Source organism: Lachancea lanzarotensis, scaffold LALA0S01 (assembly GCF_000938715.1).
Source record: "Lachancea lanzarotensis genome assembly LALA0, scaffold LALA0S01, whole genome shotgun sequence".
Taxonomy (NCBI): domain Eukaryota; kingdom Fungi; phylum Ascomycota; class Saccharomycetes; order Saccharomycetales; family Saccharomycetaceae; genus Lachancea; species Lachancea lanzarotensis.
The window spans coordinates 953622-973317 of NW_019212879.1; the positions used below are offsets into that span (position 1 = coordinate 953622).

General features: G+C 43.3%; 7 protein-coding genes across 7 annotated transcripts; 5 read left to right on the forward strand and 2 right to left on the reverse strand.

The window, feature by feature from the left end:
• Window positions 1-632: 632 nt before the first annotated feature.
• TSR1 (LALA0S01e10528g1_1) lies at window positions 633-3014 on the forward strand (the record flags this gene model as incomplete). The annotated part of the gene is made up of 1 exon (XM_022774583.1): window positions 633-3014. The coding sequence occupies one exon, from the start codon at window positions 633-635 to the stop codon at window positions 3012-3014; it is 2382 nt and encodes a 793-aa protein (XP_022626666.1).
• A 519-nt stretch (window positions 3015-3533) lies between these two features.
• REH1 (LALA0S01e10550g1_1) lies at window positions 3534-4799 on the forward strand (the record flags this gene model as incomplete). Its single annotated transcript, XM_022774584.1, has 1 exon — window positions 3534-4799. One exon carries the CDS (start codon window positions 3534-3536, stop codon window positions 4797-4799), a length of 1266 nt encoding a protein of 421 aa, XP_022626667.1.
• Window positions 4800-5210: 411 nt separating this feature from the next.
• On the reverse strand, window positions 5211-7890 carry VAC14 (LALA0S01e10572g1_1; the record flags this gene model as incomplete). Its single annotated transcript, XM_022774585.1, has 2 exons — window positions 5211-7795; window positions 7887-7890. 2 exons carry the CDS (start codon window positions 7888-7890, stop codon window positions 5211-5213), a joined length of 2589 nt encoding a protein of 862 aa, XP_022626668.1.
• Window positions 7891-8061: 171 nt separating this feature from the next.
• Window positions 8062-8472, forward strand: SWC7 (LALA0S01e10594g1_1; the record flags this gene model as incomplete). The annotated part of the gene is made up of 1 exon (XM_022774586.1): window positions 8062-8472. One exon carries the CDS (start codon window positions 8062-8064, stop codon window positions 8470-8472), a length of 411 nt encoding a protein of 136 aa, XP_022626669.1.
• A 211-nt stretch (window positions 8473-8683) lies between these two features.
• On the forward strand, window positions 8684-12652 carry IKI3 (LALA0S01e10616g1_1; the record flags this gene model as incomplete). Its single annotated transcript, XM_022774588.1, has 1 exon — window positions 8684-12652. The coding sequence occupies one exon, from the start codon at window positions 8684-8686 to the stop codon at window positions 12650-12652; it is 3969 nt and encodes a 1322-aa protein (XP_022626670.1).
• Window positions 12653-12682: 30 nt separating this feature from the next.
• Window positions 12683-13303, reverse strand: RAD59 (LALA0S01e10638g1_1; the record flags this gene model as incomplete). Its single annotated transcript, XM_022774589.1, has 1 exon — window positions 12683-13303. The coding sequence occupies one exon, from the start codon at window positions 13301-13303 to the stop codon at window positions 12683-12685; it is 621 nt and encodes a 206-aa protein (XP_022626671.1).
• A 1124-nt stretch (window positions 13304-14427) lies between these two features.
• Window positions 14428-19572, forward strand: USO1 (LALA0S01e10660g1_1; the record flags this gene model as incomplete). Its single annotated transcript, XM_022774590.1, has 1 exon — window positions 14428-19572. One exon carries the CDS (start codon window positions 14428-14430, stop codon window positions 19570-19572), a length of 5145 nt encoding a protein of 1714 aa, XP_022626672.1.
• Between the last annotated feature and the right edge of the window lie 124 nt (window positions 19573-19696).

Genomic DNA, 19696 nt, shown 5'->3' on the forward strand with positions numbered 1-19696 from the left:
ACCACTCATTCCATTCACTTTACACTGCTGATGCGCGACATACTTTAGCGATAATCTCTTGCTTCTCGTGCTTCAGTCAACGGACGTATACAAGACTGCTAGAATTCAACTTCTTTCACCAAGTTTTCCAGAGATGTGTCCAAGTTTCAATTTTTCGTCAGTGCTAGTGCGGGCGTCCCACACACACAGCGTGGAACTCGTAGTCACGAGTGCTGACGATGTGGAAACGGCTGAGGGAAAAAGTTGCGTGGGTCAAAATAGAAAAAAAACACAACACACGTGAGAATGATCATGTGACGGTTTTGAAAATTTCAAAAATTTCTTGAAAGTGACTTTTTTGAAAAATGTGTGGGTTCTAAAAAGCAGTCACACATGAACGAGATACACGGGACGATGAAAATTTTAGATTATGATTATTACAGTGGGATGGGAACCTTGGAAGAAAATCAAGAGCGATGAGCATAACTACTTGCTCATCGCGGATATTGACAACAGTATAAAACAGTCATAATAGAGGATTAAACCTACTGAAAAGGTGTTTTATCTTGTTTCTCACTATCAGCATCAAAATCGTGTCTTTGAACCGTTGTGTGCTTTTTTGAAACGGTGAAGAAAGACCATATTTGAAGGCTATGGCAGGTCATTCGCACAGATCGTCTGTGAAAAACGGCCACAAGCCGTTCAAATCGAAACATGCCTCGAAGGGCGCTCTCAAAAATATGTACAAGGGCAAAGTGGAAAAAGCAGGTTCTTCCGTTTCTGGAAAAGGCGGCGTGAAGCCGATGTCCAGGCTGCAGCGCAAGAATACGGCCAAACAGGCTCGGGAGCACAAGATCTTGGACTCTCTGAACACCCGTAAACTATTCGAGGGCGCTGGTGGTGCAGAGAAGATTATCACGGTCATCCCATTGACGACGGACGTGGAACCAACAGAGTTGATCGCCAAACTCATTGCAGATGCCGACCCAGAAGCGGACTTTCAAGTGCCTTCTGCACCCTGTATTTTCAGCATCAACGTGAAGAAGTTTCGTTGTAACCTCAAATTCGTCGTTCCCGACACAAGCAACTTCATTAGTGTGCTGGATGCGACTAAAATTGCGGACTTCACGCTGTTTGGACTCAGTGCGACCGCTGAGGTCGATACTGCGTTTGGAGAGCAGATCATCCGTGCCGTGGAATTGCAAGGTATCTCCTCGTACATGGGGTGTGTTGCAAACTTGTCACAGGCCCATCCTAAGGAGAAATTTCAGCTAGATATCAAGCAATCGCTCGAGAGCTTCTTCAAGCATTTCTTCCCCAGTCAAGACCGCATATGCAACCTCGAAAAAGCTTCAGAAGCGGCCAATGCGTTGCGCACCTTGTGCCAGCGGTTCCCTCGCCAAATGAGCTGGAGAGACAACAGAGGTTACATGGTGGCCGATGCTGTCGATTTCATCGAGTCCGCAACTGATGGTGAAGATGGAACTCTAGTCGTAGACGGCACTGTCCGTGGGATTGGGTTCAATGCAGACCGTCTTGTTCATATTCCTGGTCTGGGAGACTTCCAAGTCTCGCAGATCGAAAAAGTTAGCGACTCAAACCGCAAGGCCACTCACAGCAAGAAAAGCGAAACCCTTTCTGAAGCTATGGATCTGATCCCAAAGACGCACTTCTCACCCAGTGCAGAACAAGACACACTAGACGAGTACGCACCTGAGATTGTGGACAATGGCATGGACGCCGATGACGATGGATTTCAATACGACGAACTCAAAGCTGCCCGTTTCGACAACCATGGCTTTTTACCAGGTAGTGAACAAGCCGCGAAAAGGAAAATAGTCCCCAAAGGCACATCAGAATACCAGGCAAGATGGTATCTGGACGATGTAATTGACGCTGCAGACGAAGAGGAACTAACAAACTTGGATGACGCGGATATGGCCATTGATGAGGATGCTGAGGATGGCGTTTCTAGTGATGAAATGGAACAAGAAGTTGGTGAAGAGCAGCTGGAGGATGCAGATGCTCAAGATGAAATGTATGTCGATTTGTCTCCGGAGGAAGAAGAAAGACAGCTCAATGAATATCGCGCGTTGGAAAAAGAAGACCGTGAGTTTCCTGACGAGATCGAACTCCAGCCTTCTCAATCTGCAACAGAAAGACTTAAGAGATACAGGGGGCTAAAGAACCTATACAATTGCACTTGGGATGTCGACGAGTTCGACCCCAACGCTACCCCAGAATGGAAGCGTATCTTGAGGATCGGCAACTATACCAATACCAGAAACAAAATTTGCAAAGAGTCCATCAAAAACGCCGAGGTGATTGCTGGTGACCGTATCAAGCTGCACATCAAGATGAACAGATCATTCGTCTCCAGGATAAAAGACCCTCGTGAAGAAATTTTGGCTATCTACGGATTGCTGAGACATGAACACAAAAATGCATTAGTGAATTTTTCGATTCAAAGATGGGAGGATTTTGAGGACCCTGTTCCATCAAAAGAGCCATTGTTTGTACAATACGGTATTCGGAGATACAAAATCCAGCCTTTATTCTCATCGACTTCGCATACCCCCAATAACGTCCACAAATACGAGAGATTTCTGCATCAAGATTCGGCTGCAATTGCAACGTGTATTGCGCCAGTCGACTTCACTCAATCCCCTGCCATTTTCTTCAAAGCGTGTCCGGGCGATGCAAAGGGAATCCAGTTTGTGGGCCATGGCTCATTTTTGGGTGTGGATCACACACGTATCATCAGTAAAAGAGTTGTTCTTACCGGTGATCCTTTCAGGTTCCACAAGAACGTTCTCACGGCGCGCTATATGTTTTTCAGACCTGAAGACGTGGAATGGTTCAAGTCTATTCCTCTATTCACCAAGAGTGGCAGATCTGGTTTTATCAAAGAAAGCTTGGGTACCCACGGCTATTTCAAAGCTACTTTCGATGGCAAGCTCTCTGCGCAAGACGTTGTGGCGATGTCCTTATTCAAGAGGGTCTGGCCTCGCACCTCAGAGCCGGTAGATTTTTAAAACTGTACATATAGACGGGTAAAATAGATAAACAGATACTGCAATGGCAATAAGTACAGGAAATTTGGGTGGCTGGGTGGCTGCTCTGGTTCAAAATATTCAGTAAACAAACCACCACTCTCACCGAATCAAATTTGCAATGGCTTCAGTTCTCAAATCCTAAATGAAATAGTTTGACCCATATATCAAAGACGGTGGTGACATTACAATGTACCCAGACATAGAAGAGACGAAAAAGAATGGTTCGAACTCGAGCAAAATCGGCAAAATCAGTATAAATAACAAGTTGAGATCTTTACAGCTCGAAAGTCCAATTGACCGCTTCTTTGTTTGGTTTTTATCAATTGTCATATAGAGCGTTCATAGTGTCACTTTATAGTGACACTTGAATTTTAAGCATTAGACATTCGCAACTTACAATTATTCATCTTTCGAAGCAACTTCCAAATACTCAAAGTTGAGCTCTTTAAACCTCCAGTGTCATCAAAGTTCATTGAAATAGACGTGTTAAAGTCAACTATGAGTGCAGTATTTACTTGCAATGCTTGCTTGATCCAGTTCCGCTCAAGCGACCAGCAAAGATACCATATGAAGACCGAATGGCATAGGTACAACTTGAAGCGGAAAATAGCACAATTAGAGCCCATTCCGGCTGATCTTTTTGCCGAAAAGCTGCAACTATCAGAGAAAGAAAGGGAGAAGAACCAAGTGGACGAGTTTGGGTTTCCAATTTTGAAGACTAGAGAGCAGCAATCACAGCATAAGAACAAAGCAAATTCCAAGCCCAAGAAAAAGAGAGGTCGTCGACTACAAGATGTGTTGAATGCTAGTGAGGATAAAAATGAGCGGTCTGTGTCGCCAGTGGGGTCTGTGGCATCAGAAATATCGAAAATTTCGGTTCATAGCTCGGACTTCGACGATGAAAGGTCACTTGATAACGGTTTCACCACCGATTCGAATGAAGAGTTCACCAGTGATTATGACACAACAGAAACAGAAACAGAAACAGAAACGGAAACAGAGGGGAACGAGAGTGAGGTCGATATCGCTAAAAACAAGCTTCAATTCACACATACAGAGTGTCTCTTCTGTGGTTCGGAAAGTAAGGATATAGAGCGCAACATCAGTCATATGTTCAGATCTCACGGTCTTTACATACCCGAAAGGTCTTTTTTGGTGGATCTAACAGGCCTTATCGATTATTTAATCGATGTGATAGTATATTCTCATCAGTGCCTCTGTTGTTCGTTCCAGGGCAGCAGCTTAGAAAGCATTCGAGCACATATTACTTCCAAGCGTCACGCAAAGCTACCATACGAGACGAAAGACGAGCGCTTACGATTTTCCAAGTTTTACGACTTTTCGTTAGCTGAAGATCATTGGGAAAGCGACTCTAGTGCCTCAGACTCGGAAGGAACCGGCTCTTCTTCTAGCGTCAACGAGCGCATCACCAGGGAGAGACAGGATAGACACCCTAATCATACTCATGCAGAGGTCGACGAAAATGGTGTGGAACTCACTCTACCCACAGGAGTAAGAGCGGGACATCGTCTCATGAGGAGAGGCCAGAGACAAAACTTTCCTCTACAAGCTAATGGCATCAATGGTAACAGGACTCAAACAGTTGGTGATAGAAGGTATCTGGGCGGTGTCACAGATAAAGCCATTAAGAAGAACGACAAAAGAGCCCAGCAGCAGGAAAGACAAAGCATAAACCGCCAAATTAGGACGGAAACCAGACGTAGTAACTTCCAAACGCACTACAGAGACGAGCTGCTACAATGAACACATTTGGATCATTATAGAGACAGTAAGCGCTATCTTCACGCGGCAAGGCCAGGACAAGTATGGTATGTACGTTCAATCTTACTTAGGCGGACGAAAAAGACTATTTACTATATTTATTCGAAATTAGGACTGCCTTTGCGCCAATTATCTGCAGTTTAGGCTGTGGTGGTCGCCAGAGGTTTTCGAAGTTTGACTTAAAAATAGCGGTATCATTTCTCGAGCTTTGAAGCAGAGCTTTCTATCAAGCACCCAGAATGCATAAGAGCGTTTCCCACTTTCACGAATCATGCCGAAGTAGGAAATGATTGGCGGGCCACCCAAGAAAGTTCGAAGAGGTACCATTTTAGCCGCGATGAGCAGAGCTTTTGTACTTTCGGAGACTTATCGAACCTACTTGAATACCCACACCTACCCTCGGTGTATAACAGATCCTGTGTCGTTTTCGTCTTCGGGTCCGTCCACCGGCTGACCGTTATTGATGGACAAGGAGTCTTGGGTCAAGACAGGGTCCCACAAAGCAAACCGTGAATCTTCGACCGCAGTGTCCTTTGGAAAGCTTAATTCGGCCTCACAAACGGCTTTGAAGTGCTCTAGTAGGCCTTGAAACCTGATTCGTTGATTTTGAAGGGAAGCTGTTGAATTGACCGATTCTGTGGACGAATACTCGCCGCCACTATTATTTCCATCCTTTGGCTTATAGAATGGACTGGGTGGTATTTTACGCGCTGCTAACGTACTGACACTACCAAGCCGAGTGTTGAGTATTTTGAATGCCTTCGATTGAGGTAAAACCATTAGTATACCATACAAGCATTTGTAAAGGTATGGATACCGTTCTTGCTCCAGCAATTGTAGCCTCAAACTGGTGAAAACCGGTGATTCCAATAACTGAACAAGTATATCGATTTGAACAAGATCATTCACGGACAGCTCATACTCGACAAAAGTTTGCAGGATATAATAGGCGAGCTCATACTTGCCTGCAAGAAGACATAAAGCCAGCAGTGACGTGGGGTTATGAGACCAGCATTTGAAAAGAGAAGAAAAAAACTCATTATTGGTACCGGCTTTCAATTTTCTTCGCAGCCTTTCAAGCTCAGGTGCTGTAATGAGATTGGTGTTCAGGATTTGAATCATCATTCTAACAAATAAAAGATCGTTTTCTTCCTCTAAGATAGATGAGACCACATTGTAAACCCTCTCAGCCGAAAGTTTTATACCGAGCTGCCTGAAGATATGGTTGGCTCTGGTTTTCAGAAGCCTGCTATCGCTTTTAAAGAGTAAAAGTAGATCCTTGACAAATTTTCTGAAGTATCCCTCATTGGAACTGTTACAGAGATCACTGAGCAGATGCAGCGCTTTGGATACCAGCTGATTGTCCCTATCTGAAAGCGATTTCAGTAAAGTAAAAAAGGTTGTATCACTGTGCTCAAGTAACTGATTGGGAACCTTCTGATAGATCAAAATAAGCCAATCCAGACAAGCGACTTTGGCAACCACATCACTGTCCAAGAAATGTAAGGTTAATGTGTTGACAATAGGACCGTAGTTAATCGCCTCCGGGCCATCGTTGTAATCGAATTTAGCGGTTAGATCGATAAGCTTTCCATTCACCTTTTGAGCCAACTGCCTAACTCTTGGTTCAACGTCGTTCAAAATCTTCAAAAGTAATGAAAGCAGCTTCGACAAAAAGGGCAAAAAGGCCGAAGGGCATATGTCTAAAATTGTTTCAATCCAGGTCAAGACCACCAATTGAATCTCCGGTTCTGAGGATCCCAATGTATTGATCAAAATCTCGATTATTCTGTGGAAATCTAGGTGAACGTCCTCACCAGGCGAGTAAATGTCCCCGTTGACTAGGTCCAAAGACTCCGATCCTTCTACGAAATTGGTGATGGCCTTTTCACAATCTTCACCCTGTATAACGGCAGTACCTTCGCTAAATTTGTTTTCATCGTTGCTTGAAGAAACCCTGCTCTTACTTGGACTTAGGTTTTTTACCATACTCAGTTGTTCAAAGGCAGTAAGCAGTGATTTTTTTCTTTCACTTATCAACGTACCGTCTTGTTTCTTGATAGACGATGCCTCATCGGAATTTATGCGTTGCTGTGCCTTATCGGCTACTCTTTTTTGTACGATGGCTTTAACCTCGGAGATACGTTGCGTTTCATGTAGCAGCAAATCTATGAGCGAATGCGTCACAGTTCTAACGTCCTTGTGAGAATCACCGAGAAAAGTGAAAAGTCCCCCTAGAAAAGATGGCAGGTACGATATCAGTTCCAAGTCTGGGATATTTTCGAGCACTTGTAGCCATGAAACGAGGAACATACGTGTGTCTGGATTGATGGCGTATATCCGTTCGGTCAAAAGAGGAATAAATTTGGGCAATGAGAACGCATGCTCCGGTTCTTGTTTGTACTCTTCGCGCAAAACTTCGCCAGTCTGAGGATCTGTACGAGTTGAGGGTGGAAGATCTTTGGGATCAAGGTTGATGATGCTGATGTAAGTCGAGGCTCTTTCCGCCACAACATCCTTGACAAGACGGTCCAAAAGCTCAGCCGCTCCTCTGACAGACGTTTCCGTGTCTGCACTGATTTTGCAAAGCACGTCGAAAATCTCGTTGAAATACACCAGAATCTCGCCTTTTGCGATCTTCGCGATGTTATATAAACTCTCACAAGCGTAAAACCGCACCTGGTCATTTTGGTCACCAAAACAAGCTAAAACGGGTGGTAAAATACGGTCCAAGTATCGTGCTACCTCGGTTGAGCCCAATGCAATTGCACAGGCTGCAAGGCCCATTAAACCTGCGTTTCTGGCCATTGGCTGGTGCAGCGCATACGCAAAATCACGACACAATTCATCCAAAATATTGTCCACTCTGTCATAATCCTCTTCCGCTAAACATTCCTTGACCAACTTCTCCAAGTTCAACGCCGTAGCTTTCCGTTTTTCGTACAATTTATCATTAAGGCCCTTTACAATAGCTTTGTCTGTAGAAAGCAAGGGGAACGCGACATAGTTAGTATTGTATATATAAATTAAGGTAAAGCACCGCCCAGTTTAACGAGAAGACTGACATACCCATTGAGACAATTTAAATAGATCCCTTGGACGATTAGTTCTTGGATTTTGTAAGTTGTTTTCAGTGTTCATGAATTTTGTTCAATTTATATAGATGTCAAGTTCATTATACAACTTGTATTTGATCCTGGAGAAATCTCGAGACATATAAAAGCAGCTAAAGCTCGATTCGAAGATGCCTCTAGCAGCAAATGTGGCATTGCTGATGCTCCAGATTGTTTTGTACAGGCAGCAAGAGCTTTCCCACGGCGAAAAAGGTGGGAAATTGAACGAGCTATTGGTAGATCCGGTAGTGGATGAAGTTGTACTGGATCGGTTCACCAATCATCGCATAGTGAAGCTTTACGCTCCGGAACTAGAAAAGGTGAGACTTCGTACGATGAAAAAAGAGGTTGCAGATCTGTTTAGCGCGGGTCTTCCGGATAAGAACTTGCCAGTTACGGTTATTACTCTAGCAAATCATTTCTACTATACACGTATAAATGAACTTGAAAAGGACCAAATCCCAAAAATCAACAGGCAGATGGTTAACTTTGTGGAACAACAGGAACAACAGGAACAGGACCATAAAATAGAGACTCCTTAATGCGTGTTACCGCTGATGACGATTCTATTCACCTCAAATTCCCATTTTTGGCTTGGCGTACAAAGCGATGCAAATTTTATTGGTAAATTGATGCATCTCGCGCATCTCATCTCTCAAAAGCTCATCGCATCACATCGAAGTTGAACGATATAGCCGGTTAAAGGTCTTTTGGACTGTATATTTCGACGAGAGGCTTCCAAAATTGTCCTAGATGCGAAACCTTATTACGCTTAATCATGGTGGATTCCAGCCGGCTTCGCTTAGCGTCCCAGACCTGAAATTGCTGACCAGCGTCTTCGATACTTTGTCGGACAGCATTACCTGTGTGCTGGCCGATTTGGACATTGGTGCATTCGAAGTTCATCAGTACACCAAAACAGGGAATTGTAATGTATTGGCGTCGTTCAATATCCAAACGTTTGGAGATGAGCTGCTATCGTTCATTCATTTTGGTGATATCAGTCAACTGGTTTTTGTACTGGGCCAAGGAGATATTGTGACTGCCAGCTACGATTCTGAAACGTACGACTTATCGCTTTCGGTGGTCGAAATAGTTGGATCAATTGAAGGAGGCATAAGAGCAGCCGAATGGTCTCTTGACGAAGAAACTTTGGCCCTGGTCACTTGCGAGCACAACGTCGTGGTTCTCAGCAGGCAGTTTGAGCCTATAGCCGAGCACAAACTCACGAAAGATGATCTCAAGATGTCCAAGCACGTTGATGTAGGATGGGGTAAAAAGGAAACGCAGTTCAGAGGGAAAGGCGCCCGCGCCATGGAAAGAGAGGCCCTCGAAAGCCTCAAGGCGTCGGGATTAAAAGGTACTCAGCTAAGAGATCCAACAATGCCGTATGTGGTCGATACTGGGGTTTTGGGACCAATGGATTCGGGTAATGCTTCGATATCATGGAGGGGCGACTGCGAATATTTCGTAGTGTCCGAGGTCGAAGCAATTCAATCTCAAAACGAAGAGGAAGAACTTACACGGAGAGTCCTCAGAGTCTTTTCGCGTGACGGGCAACTAGATAGTGCTTCAGAACCAGTGGACGGTCAGGAAAATCCCTTGAGTTGGAAGCCACAAGGATCTCTTATTGCGTCTATTCAACGAAAAGACCAGACACCTGGTGAAGAGTCGCTGGATCTAATTTTCTTTGAGAGAAACGGTTTGAGGCATGGTGAATTTGATTGTCGTCTCGCCTTAGATGATAAAGTCACAAATCTGAGTTGGAATTCGACCTCAGAAATACTGGCCATCACGCTTATAGACAGGATCATGCTATGGACGAGCAAAAATTACCATTGGTATTTGAAGCAAGAAATTCAGGGCCAAAACATCCATTATGTAAAGTGGCATCCAGAAAAGGACTTCACGCTTATGTTTGGCGATGAAAATGGTGTCAATGTGGTGGATTTTGCTCATAAACTAGCATTGGGACCCACCTTAGAACCTTTTGACTACGGTACCGTACTTGTGATTGACGGGTCAACGGTCAATATTACGCCGCTTTCTTTGGCTAACGTACCCCCTCCTTTTTATTACAGAGACTTTACAGCACCTTCCAGTGTTATAGACGCTGCCACAAGTATCTCCAATGAGGTTTACGCCGCTATCACTAAAGATGAACTTTGTTTGGCCTCTGTGCCCGGCTTGGAAGACATGAAAAAAGGATTGCATCCCGTTGTCGCCAAAATTATCCCAAAATCAGATTTTGCAGCTGCCTCTGACACTTTGAGACAAGTTGCCTTCATAAACGATAATGTGGTAGGAGTTTTGATAGACTCCCAGAACTTATCACGCATTGCACTGCTCGATGTGTCTGAACTAGAGCAGCCTGAATTGATCATAGTAGCGGACGCTCCGAGTAAGGTCGTTCTACTTCGTGTTGCGTTTGAAAATAATTATCTTATTTTCGAGACCAAGGATTGTAAGGTTTTTCAGCTGGACCAGGAAGGGCAAGTCACAGAGATTGCAACGTTACCGCAGCTTGTCCGCGATATACGTGTCAAAAGAGTAGAAACATTACCTGTGGTTGGTCAAGAACATTTCGACGAGTCTAGGCAAGTAGCTTTTGGTCTTGCTGCTAATGGTAAACTTTATGCTAACGACGTCCTAATAGCCAGTACTGCCACATCGATGGAAATTACAGATAATATGCTGATGTTCACCACTGCACAACACAACTTACAGTTTGCTCATTTGAATTCGACGGACTTCAAACCATTGCCAGTCGTTGGCCAAAGTGTCGATGACGAAAGGATAAGAGCAGTTGAAAGGGGCTCTCTTTTGGTGACAGTTATACCATCAAAGTCATCGGTTGTGTTACAAGCCGCACGAGGTAATTTAGAGGTCATTTGCCCCCGTATCATGGCGCTGGCTGGTGTGAGAAAAAGTATTCTCGCCAAGAGATATTATGATGCCTTCATCACATGCCGTACGCATAGAATTCACTTGGATATTCTTCATGACTATGCTCCTGAACTTTTTATCGATAATCTGCAGCTCTTCATTGAAGACATTGGGAGAGGTGATTATCTTGACTTATTTATATCCTGTTTGACAGAGGAGGACGTCACTGATGTGAAGTACAAAGAGACAACTGATATTGCAATGGATCAGAACTTTGGGCTTACCCCTCCAGCACCGACAGACATGGAGATTTACATGAAGAAGAAAATGTTCAACCCGGAGACTTCCAAAGTAAACAAAATTTGCCGCGCGATTCTCCAAGTCTTCTTGGAAAATTCAGAGTACCGGAAAAAATACTTGCAATCTATTATAACAGCATATGCGTGCCAAAATCCCCCAGATCTAGAAAATGCTTTGTCGCTCATCTCATCTCTCGCGAATGAAGGTGAGAATTGTTTGACCTACCTGTGTTTCTTGCATGACGTTAATGTCCTCTACAAAGTTGCTTTGTCTCTTTATGACATCAAATTAACGCTTGCAATTGCACAAAAATCGCAAATGGACCCTAAAGAGTACCTCCCCTTTTTGCAAACGCTTTACGAACAGGACCCACTTCTACAGAAGTTCATGATTGATGATCACCTAAAACGCCATGAAAAAGCGTTGGATCACCTCTCAGCGATTGAATCCAGTTCGAATGACCTTTCTGATAAAGTTTTGGAGTACGTCGAAACCCATGACCTCTACAAGTATGCTTTGAACCTTTTCAAGTATGATGCTCAGAAACAAAATGCTGTCTATAAGGTCTATGCACCTTTTCTGTCGTCTAACCAGGAATATGGTGAATCTGCAATCATTTATGAAATGCTCGGCGAGTTCAAGGAAGCTATGGAGACCTACACCACTGGCAAAAAGTTCAACGAAGCATTAACAATCGCGTCTCTTCATTTCAAGGACCAGGTGACTGAGGTTGCAGAAGCTTTGGTGTCCTCCTTAACCTTCGATCACAAATACGCAGATGCCGCGGATGTTGAACTCGATTATCTAAAAAACACCAAGGAAGCAATGAGGCTTTATTGCAAAGCTTACCGTTACGAGAAAGCAGCTTTAGTTGGTGCCACGCACGGTTCTTCGGAGCTGATTGAAGAAATTCTTGAGCCTGCTCTAGGCGAAGGCTTTGGTACGATTGCCGAGCTGCTAGCAGACTGCAAAGGTCAAATACTTTCCCAGTTGCGGAGACTGCGCGAACTAAGGCAGAAGAAGGACGAGGATCCGTACTCATTCTACGGGCAAGAAACAGATCAGGCGGATGACATTTCGATCGCAGCATCAGAAACATCGACTAAAGAATCGTTTTTCACTAGGTACACCGGGAAAACAGGCGGGACCGCTAAGACAGGGGCTTCAAGGCGTACTACAAAAAACAAACGTCGCGAGGAACGTAAGCGTGCTCGTGGTAAGAAGGGAACCATCTACGAAGAAGAATACCTCATTCAGTCAATTGGAAGACTTATCGAAAGATTGAGACACTCTGAATCTGAAGCTATCATGTTGATAGAGGCTTTGTTGAGACGAGGAAGAAGAGAAGAAGCGCAACTCATCCAAAAGAATTTCGTTGAAGTGATGACTCTGCTAAAAGATAACGTTCTAGAAATCTACAGCATCAACGAAAAGGATAGGGAGAGAGTTGACGATGAAGGTAACGTGTACCATATACCTGAGATTCCCTTGCCTGATATCAAGCTATTCCCCAGACGTCAAATAATCGATTTTTAAATAATCTATAAATGGATGCACCAAAATCACTCAATATTTTTTGGAATTAGAGCCGTAGAGCCCATCTACGTAATAATTCGTCGAAACGCGGCGCTCATGCTCGAGTATTATGCTTTCTAGCCGTAAAAAGCATTTTTTGAAGGCATCGTTGATGGCCAACTTCTTAGATTTGCTGAAGCTGTCTCCCTTTGTAGCCGCTGTAGTTGATCCGACACCCGATGACTCTGTGTTTGTACCATCTTTGAGCTTTAATCTAACCTTAGCTTCTGAAAGCACTTCATAGCGTTCATTAAGTGACTCAGACGATGGATCTTTAGAAGGAACTGACCTGCAGTTTTCAGCATGAATTTCCAAGACTTCTAGCGACCAACCATCAAAACCTAGTGCTTCGTTTGCATATTGTATGAGAACATGGGCAGGAATCAGTTTTGCCAAAGAGTGTTTTCCATAACGATTACGGTGATATATTTTGCCTGTGTATGACTCTATTTTTGATAGTAGAACACCGATTCTTTGAACAGCCCAAGCACTCGCGGGACGGTCCGTCCATTGCTCGGTGATCTGTAGATCGTCTAAGCACACTTCTTTGAGGCCTGGTCCCATCTCGAAGATGGCCCCATCGTAGGATAAATTAGTTAAATACGCACTCATTTAGGCTTGTCTCTCTGTTCACGTTAAAATTAAGTACACACACTACAGTGCTGTGAGCCACTGAGTTTAAGCTAAAGAGTGAGTGGTCTCAAACAAGGCTCGGCTTGCACATCAAATACCCTACAGGCTACTACTTTCTCCGATGCATCGGAAGACGTGCCAAGTTTTTAGCGTGCGCCATAGTTAATGTCACAAGCTAGTTCTACTAATTCCAGATCACGGAAAAACGACACATACGTATCTTATGACATTAGTTTCGCTCGAGACGACGACACTTCAACCACAGATCCGGATGGCAATTGAATTAGAGTGCGTTGGTAGGTTTGCTCATTTGAGAAACCGCTGTTAAAAATGTTTTGGAATCATTTGTCGATTGTTTAATGCCATTTCTGATCGATGACAGCTTCAACCGAAAGTACATGTCAGATTAACGCCTGGGTGCCATTACTCTAGGAAAAGACTCTCGAGTATCAAGATGAGTTTTACCATATTATTCCCCCCGTTTTCATAGATCTTCTGCATATAAAAATCATCCTCGTGTCGTAAATAAGTGAGTTTAGCGATGAACAGATGATTTCAGCCGTGGGCAATAGTAGAGAGCAGGCTTCTAATGGTAAGTGTCTTAAAACAACGATGGCACCATCTCAAACCGATGACACATATGTCTCTTCAATAGTATCAAAAACAAGCTTTGAATCCACCAAAGATCGAATGAATTTCTGAAAATCACATAAAGCAACCCCACTCCAAATTCCAAAAAAAAGCCCATAACCCCGCCCCATTAGCAACCTTTTGACCCTGTTAGGGCGATCATCATACACATCAAGAGGTCAGCTTTTTAAAGCTTAACAATGAAATCCTCTTTTAACGACAAAAGCCCAGCCCAGAAACGACAAAAAAAGACCGATATACCAGATCAAATACGCTATCACTTAAATGTAGTCACAGCGCTGAAACCAAAATCACATAACTTCCCTACTCTTACCAGTGTTCTTTCTCTGTTCATTTCACTGTCGCTGAATTTATATACTCTGTATTTAAATGAAATCTAGAAGAATGGAAAACACCATCGTTCGTCCATCACAAACAGAACTTAAAGAGAAGCGAGGCTCTCAGGCCGTGAGATGGAATTGATACAAGGGCTTATACAACCCCCCAAGGTCCAAACTGTAGATGACACAATTCCTACTTTATGCGATCGAGTTGAGAATGCCACCTTGCTCAGTGACAGAAGATCGGCAGTATTGGGCCTCAAGTCGTTCAGCAGAAGTTATAGGGAAACGGTAATTGCTTCTGGTCTCAAACCGTTGATCACTACGCTTAAGAAAGATGCAGAGGATGAAGATTCGGTGAAAGCTATTCTAGAGACGTTATTGATCTTATTTATACGTGGTGAAGGCAATGCGGATTTGACACGCAATTGGATTTCGCAAGAATCCAGGGTTAGAAATGGGAAATATCCTTCCCCACTCGTCATGAAGCAAGAACAACTTGAAAACGAGTCGGTGGACCAGTTTTCGCTTTGGATCGCAGATTTCATGACCCAAACGGACGAATTGGTGCATTTGTTCGTGCGTCTGCTGGAAGTTGAAAACTTCCACATAAAGCTGTACACGATTCAACTTTTGGAGGCTTTCATTGCATCTCGTGCGTCCAGAACTCGTGAGGCCATCATATCGCTACCGGTTGGGGTCTCCACACTAGTGGGACTGCTAGAAGATGTCCACGACCCCATCCGTGACGAAGCTGTTTTACTATTAATGGCTCTTGTCAACAACAGCGCACATATTCAACACCTGGTCGCATTTGAGAACATTTTTGAGAAACTTTTCAATATACTGCAGGAGGAAGGTGGTCTTCGCGGGTCCCTAGTGGTCAGCGATTGTTTAACGTTGATTTTGAATATTTTGAAGTACAACACTTCCAATCAAATACTCTTTGTAGAGACCGGCAACCTTCCTCAAATGGCGAAACTTCTAAATGATCCTATGGAGGGGGAATTTCATTGGAATGATCAAAGAGTGCTCAACATAAGAACGGGTTTAACGATTTTAATGCTTAGTGTAGATCCCGACAATAATGCTACGCCTAAACATCAAAAGATGCTCCTAGAGGCACATCTGCTCATGATATCATTGAAACTTGCCCTTTCTCCAACGGTACCGAATTCGGTACGTCCATTTGCACTTCTCGCTGCTGCTGACATGATTCGAGATAATGACATAGTCCAATCCGAACTCCAAAAAATTGATGTTCCATCATTCGACCCCAGCACTACTACGCGAGTTGCAGACGAAACCAGACTGGTGTCTGTGATTGAGCTGGTGATGAATTGGTGTTTTTTTGCCAATTCTATTCATACTTTTGAGATCAGACGAGCCTCTTCAGAGCTCGTCAAAGCATACCTAAAGAACAATCAAAGTTTGCAACTGAGATTTGTTACAGAACAAATAAACATCTATGAAAAGTCAGACCATCTAGACGATGATGCTGACGCAGGTCACTTTATGGCTGGAATTTTCAACGTCATTTTGGAGTACGACCCCGACCTAAAGCTTAATCCCTACAAACTCTACTTTGCATCGGATCTGTTATTTTTTCTTCTACAAGGAGACTCAGAACCTCAAATCAGAGAAATTATCGGAGGGATCGAATGCAAAGGCTTTGAATCAATGGACGAGGTTGGCGAAACAATGAGTCCAGTGCAGACGATTCTAGAGCTATTACTTACTTCGCTTACTTTGGAAGACTCAAGAGTATCTATATCGTACTTATGCCTTTTGATATACTGGCTCTTTGACGATCCTACCGCCGTGAATTCATTTCTTTCTGATAAGACAGTGCTCCAATCATTAATTGCTTACACTTCTCAGATGAAAGAAGACGATGTGACTGTTAATTGCTTGGTTTCGGTCCTCTTAGGGGTTTCTTATGAGTTCTCATCGAAACAAAGTAAAGTAACTCGAGCTGAATACTATGAACTTTTGGTAAAAAGTGTTGGAGTCAATAACTACATGTCAAAAATAAGACAGCTTCAGGAAAACTCCCTTTTCACCGACTCTGAGACGGAGGAAAACTTTCTCGGCGCTTTCGAGACCGATTCCACCGGATTACCAAAAATATACTTCAGTCCATTCTTCACAAGACTTCTGAGAGAAAACTTCTATCAAATCCAAACTGCTTTGAAAAGAGGGCCAACATATGAAAGCGTTGTCAAAGTCTCTTTTGAATCCTTCGAGGACCTTCGCCAGGAAAAAGTTGAATTGGAAGAAGAGCTTTCTAAGCTGGAGAAAGAGTCGAAAAAGGGGATCGAGGAAATCCAAGCTTCGTTGCAGGAAGCTGCGAAGCAATTAAATGAAACGCAGGAGCAAAATAAGCAACGCGCTTCAGAGTTGACTGATAAAACCGAGAAGATTGCCTCTTTTATAGAGCAAGAAGAAGAGTTGAAGCGCGTTTTGGCAGCTTTGCGAGAAGAACACAAAGATCTGGTGCAAGATCGCGACGAAAAAAAAAGTCAGATATCTGGCCTCGAAGAAGAATTATCAGCTAAGGCTGTCACAATGCAGAAACTTGAAAAGGATCTAAAAAGTGCTACGACAGGTCGAAAGTCAGCAGAAGATGGAATCAATAAAATGAACAGAGAGCTTTTCACGCTATCTAAAGAGAATGATCGGTTGAAAACCGAATCTTCAAAAGCTACGGCTGAGCTAGAGAGTAAACTCAAATCTATGCGTAATGATCTGCAAAAGCTAGAAACCAAAAAGAATTCTTTTGAAGAGGAGCTCGGTATTACCGCGTTAAATCTCAAAAAGCTGAGCGAAGATAAAAAGAAGGCGGAATTCGAGAGCAATTCATTGCAAAAGGAGCAGGCAGATCTCAAATCTCGATTAAAAAATCAAGAAGATCTTGTTTCGAAGTTATCTACCAAGCTTAGAGAGCTGGTTGAAACCTGCAAACAGCTCAGCGAATCAAAAGCTGAAAAGGATGCAGAAATAGATACTTTAGCGACAAGAAATCTCGAAGAGGTGTCCAAACTCGAGAATGAACTTAAAAATGTTCAAGATCAATTGAAGATCACAGAAGACAAGAAGCAAAGTCTGGGTGAAGAAATTAAGTCTCTGAACTCCACGAGCAATGAAAGAGACGAGAAGTATCGAACATTGTCTCAACAGAATGAGGGTTTGACAAGGAGATTGAAAATGTATTCGGACTCTCTTTCGGAAATTAAAACTTTCTGCAGCGGCCTCAGAAAAGAGGTCTCCAATATACCGGTAAGAGATAGGCTCCTTTACGAGCGCCTTCAACAATTGCAAGATGATAATGTACAAAAATTCAAAAAAATGTTAGGAACAATGGACGGCTACAAAGCCCAAGTGGTAAGTTCGGAAAACAAAAGAAAAGTTATTTCGGAGAGCTTTGAAAAGTTGCAAACAGTGAAATCTGAACTTGAAGCGAGGGTAGAGAATTCGAATGCGGAACGAATTGAGGCATCCAATGCCTTATCAAAGCAGACCACCGACCATGAAAAACAAATTCAGAGCAAACTTGATAAAATATCTTCCCTCGAAAGAAAGCTGGCGGAGCTAGAAAAAGAAAGAGACGAAGCTATGAAATCTTCCAAAAAGCTTCAATCTGAATTGGTGCATCTGCAAGAAAAATGCGAAGCGCTCAAATTGAGCCGCGAAGCACTTTCCAAGAGTTCTAAAGCTTCCGCGTTAAAAGCGGCAAGCAAAGTGTCGAGTTTGGAGAAAAAGTATGCGCAGCTTTCTGAAGATTATGAACGTTGTCAGGTCGAACAGGAGCGCAGTATAGCTGTAGCGAAGGCTGCAGAATCGAATGCTCTTAACCTTGAAAAAAAGATAGAAGATGCCAATGCGAGTTTGCAGGAACAGAAAAGTGTTGCAGACACTGGTGAACTCAAACTTTCTAAGTTTAAAAGCGACCTTGATGCAGCCCATTCTGAGGTCGACACGAAAGACGCCGAATTGAAAAACACCGAAGCATCGCTCGTTGAATTAAGAGATAGTTTCGCGAGTCTGGAAATTGAACTAGGAAATTTGAAGACAGCATCCGAAAATGAAAAAAGGCATTTATCTGAGGAGGTCGAACGGCTCAAGCATGTAATGAAGGAAAAAAAGGCCGAGTTAGAGGAAGAAAGAAAGCTTCTCGCGGAAGGATCTATGAGCGATGTTCAAAACTACTTGAAGAAAATTAGCGATCTAGAGGCCAAGCTTGAATCATTAGAACATGCCCATGCAGAAAAACTGGGAAAACACGAGGAAATCAAGTCAGAACTAGAGAATCTGCTCAAAAAATCCAAAGAGCAGGGATCTGCAAAGGCCAAAGAATTGGAAGAAGTCAATCAAAAGCTTGTGAAAGTACTAAACTCACAAGAAGAAAACAAAGTAAGTTACAGGAAGCTGGAGGAGTCACAGCGGCTGGAAAATGTGGAGGCTGCTAGTCGAACAAAGGAACTCAACTCGACAATTGAGCAAAAAGAAAAAGATATGACCTCACTCAAGCTTTCATTATCGACAACGGAATCCACAGTGGCGAGCCTTAAACAAAAAATTGCCGATTATGTGGCACAGATTACCAAACTGGAGGAATCGGATAATTCCTTGAAGCTTTGTGTAAAAAGTGCAGAAAAGTCTCTCGATAAATCCCAAGCAGCGGCCAACGCTGCAAAAGATCAGTCTAATGAACAGATTCGCCAGCTTGAGGAGAGCATAATAGCGAACAATGTTACCGTCAACAAACTTAATAGTGATCTGAAGATTAAAAACGAAACTCTGGTATTGCTGGAAAATCAAATGATAGAACTTGTAAATACCACAGAGGTGCAGCAGCAAAGGCTAAAAAAACTAGAAGAAGTTGAATCATCGAATGTCAACTTGGCCAAGGAACTTGAATCTACAAAAGATGAGAACAAAGCTGCAGTAGTTGAAAATAGGCGGTTGAGGGAAGTCAACGAATCTCTTTCCGAGAAGCTCAAACGCTGTGAAAATGATCAGAAAAACAAGAGCGATTATGATGACAAAGACAAGCTTGCCAAAGAATTAAGCATGCAAGTTGAACATTTAAAACTCGAGGTAAAGGACTGGAAGTCGAAAGCATCAGACCGCTCTGAGGTTGACGATTTGATGCTTCTCGTCTCTGAACTTGACGAAAAGAATAGCAAATATCGCGCTAAGCTCGAGCTATTGGGGAATCATTTCTCCTCGGATGAGGAGGAGGAAGACGATGATACAGCAGGCGAAAGCAAATGAGGCAGAATGCAAAAGAATGTGATAGCTGGTAATTCGAAGATTTTTGTGGACCTCTCCGAATCCATATGTTTGAGACTTCGTGGGCCCATCGCTGCGTTCCAAATGGCATTAATAAAGTCCAAAC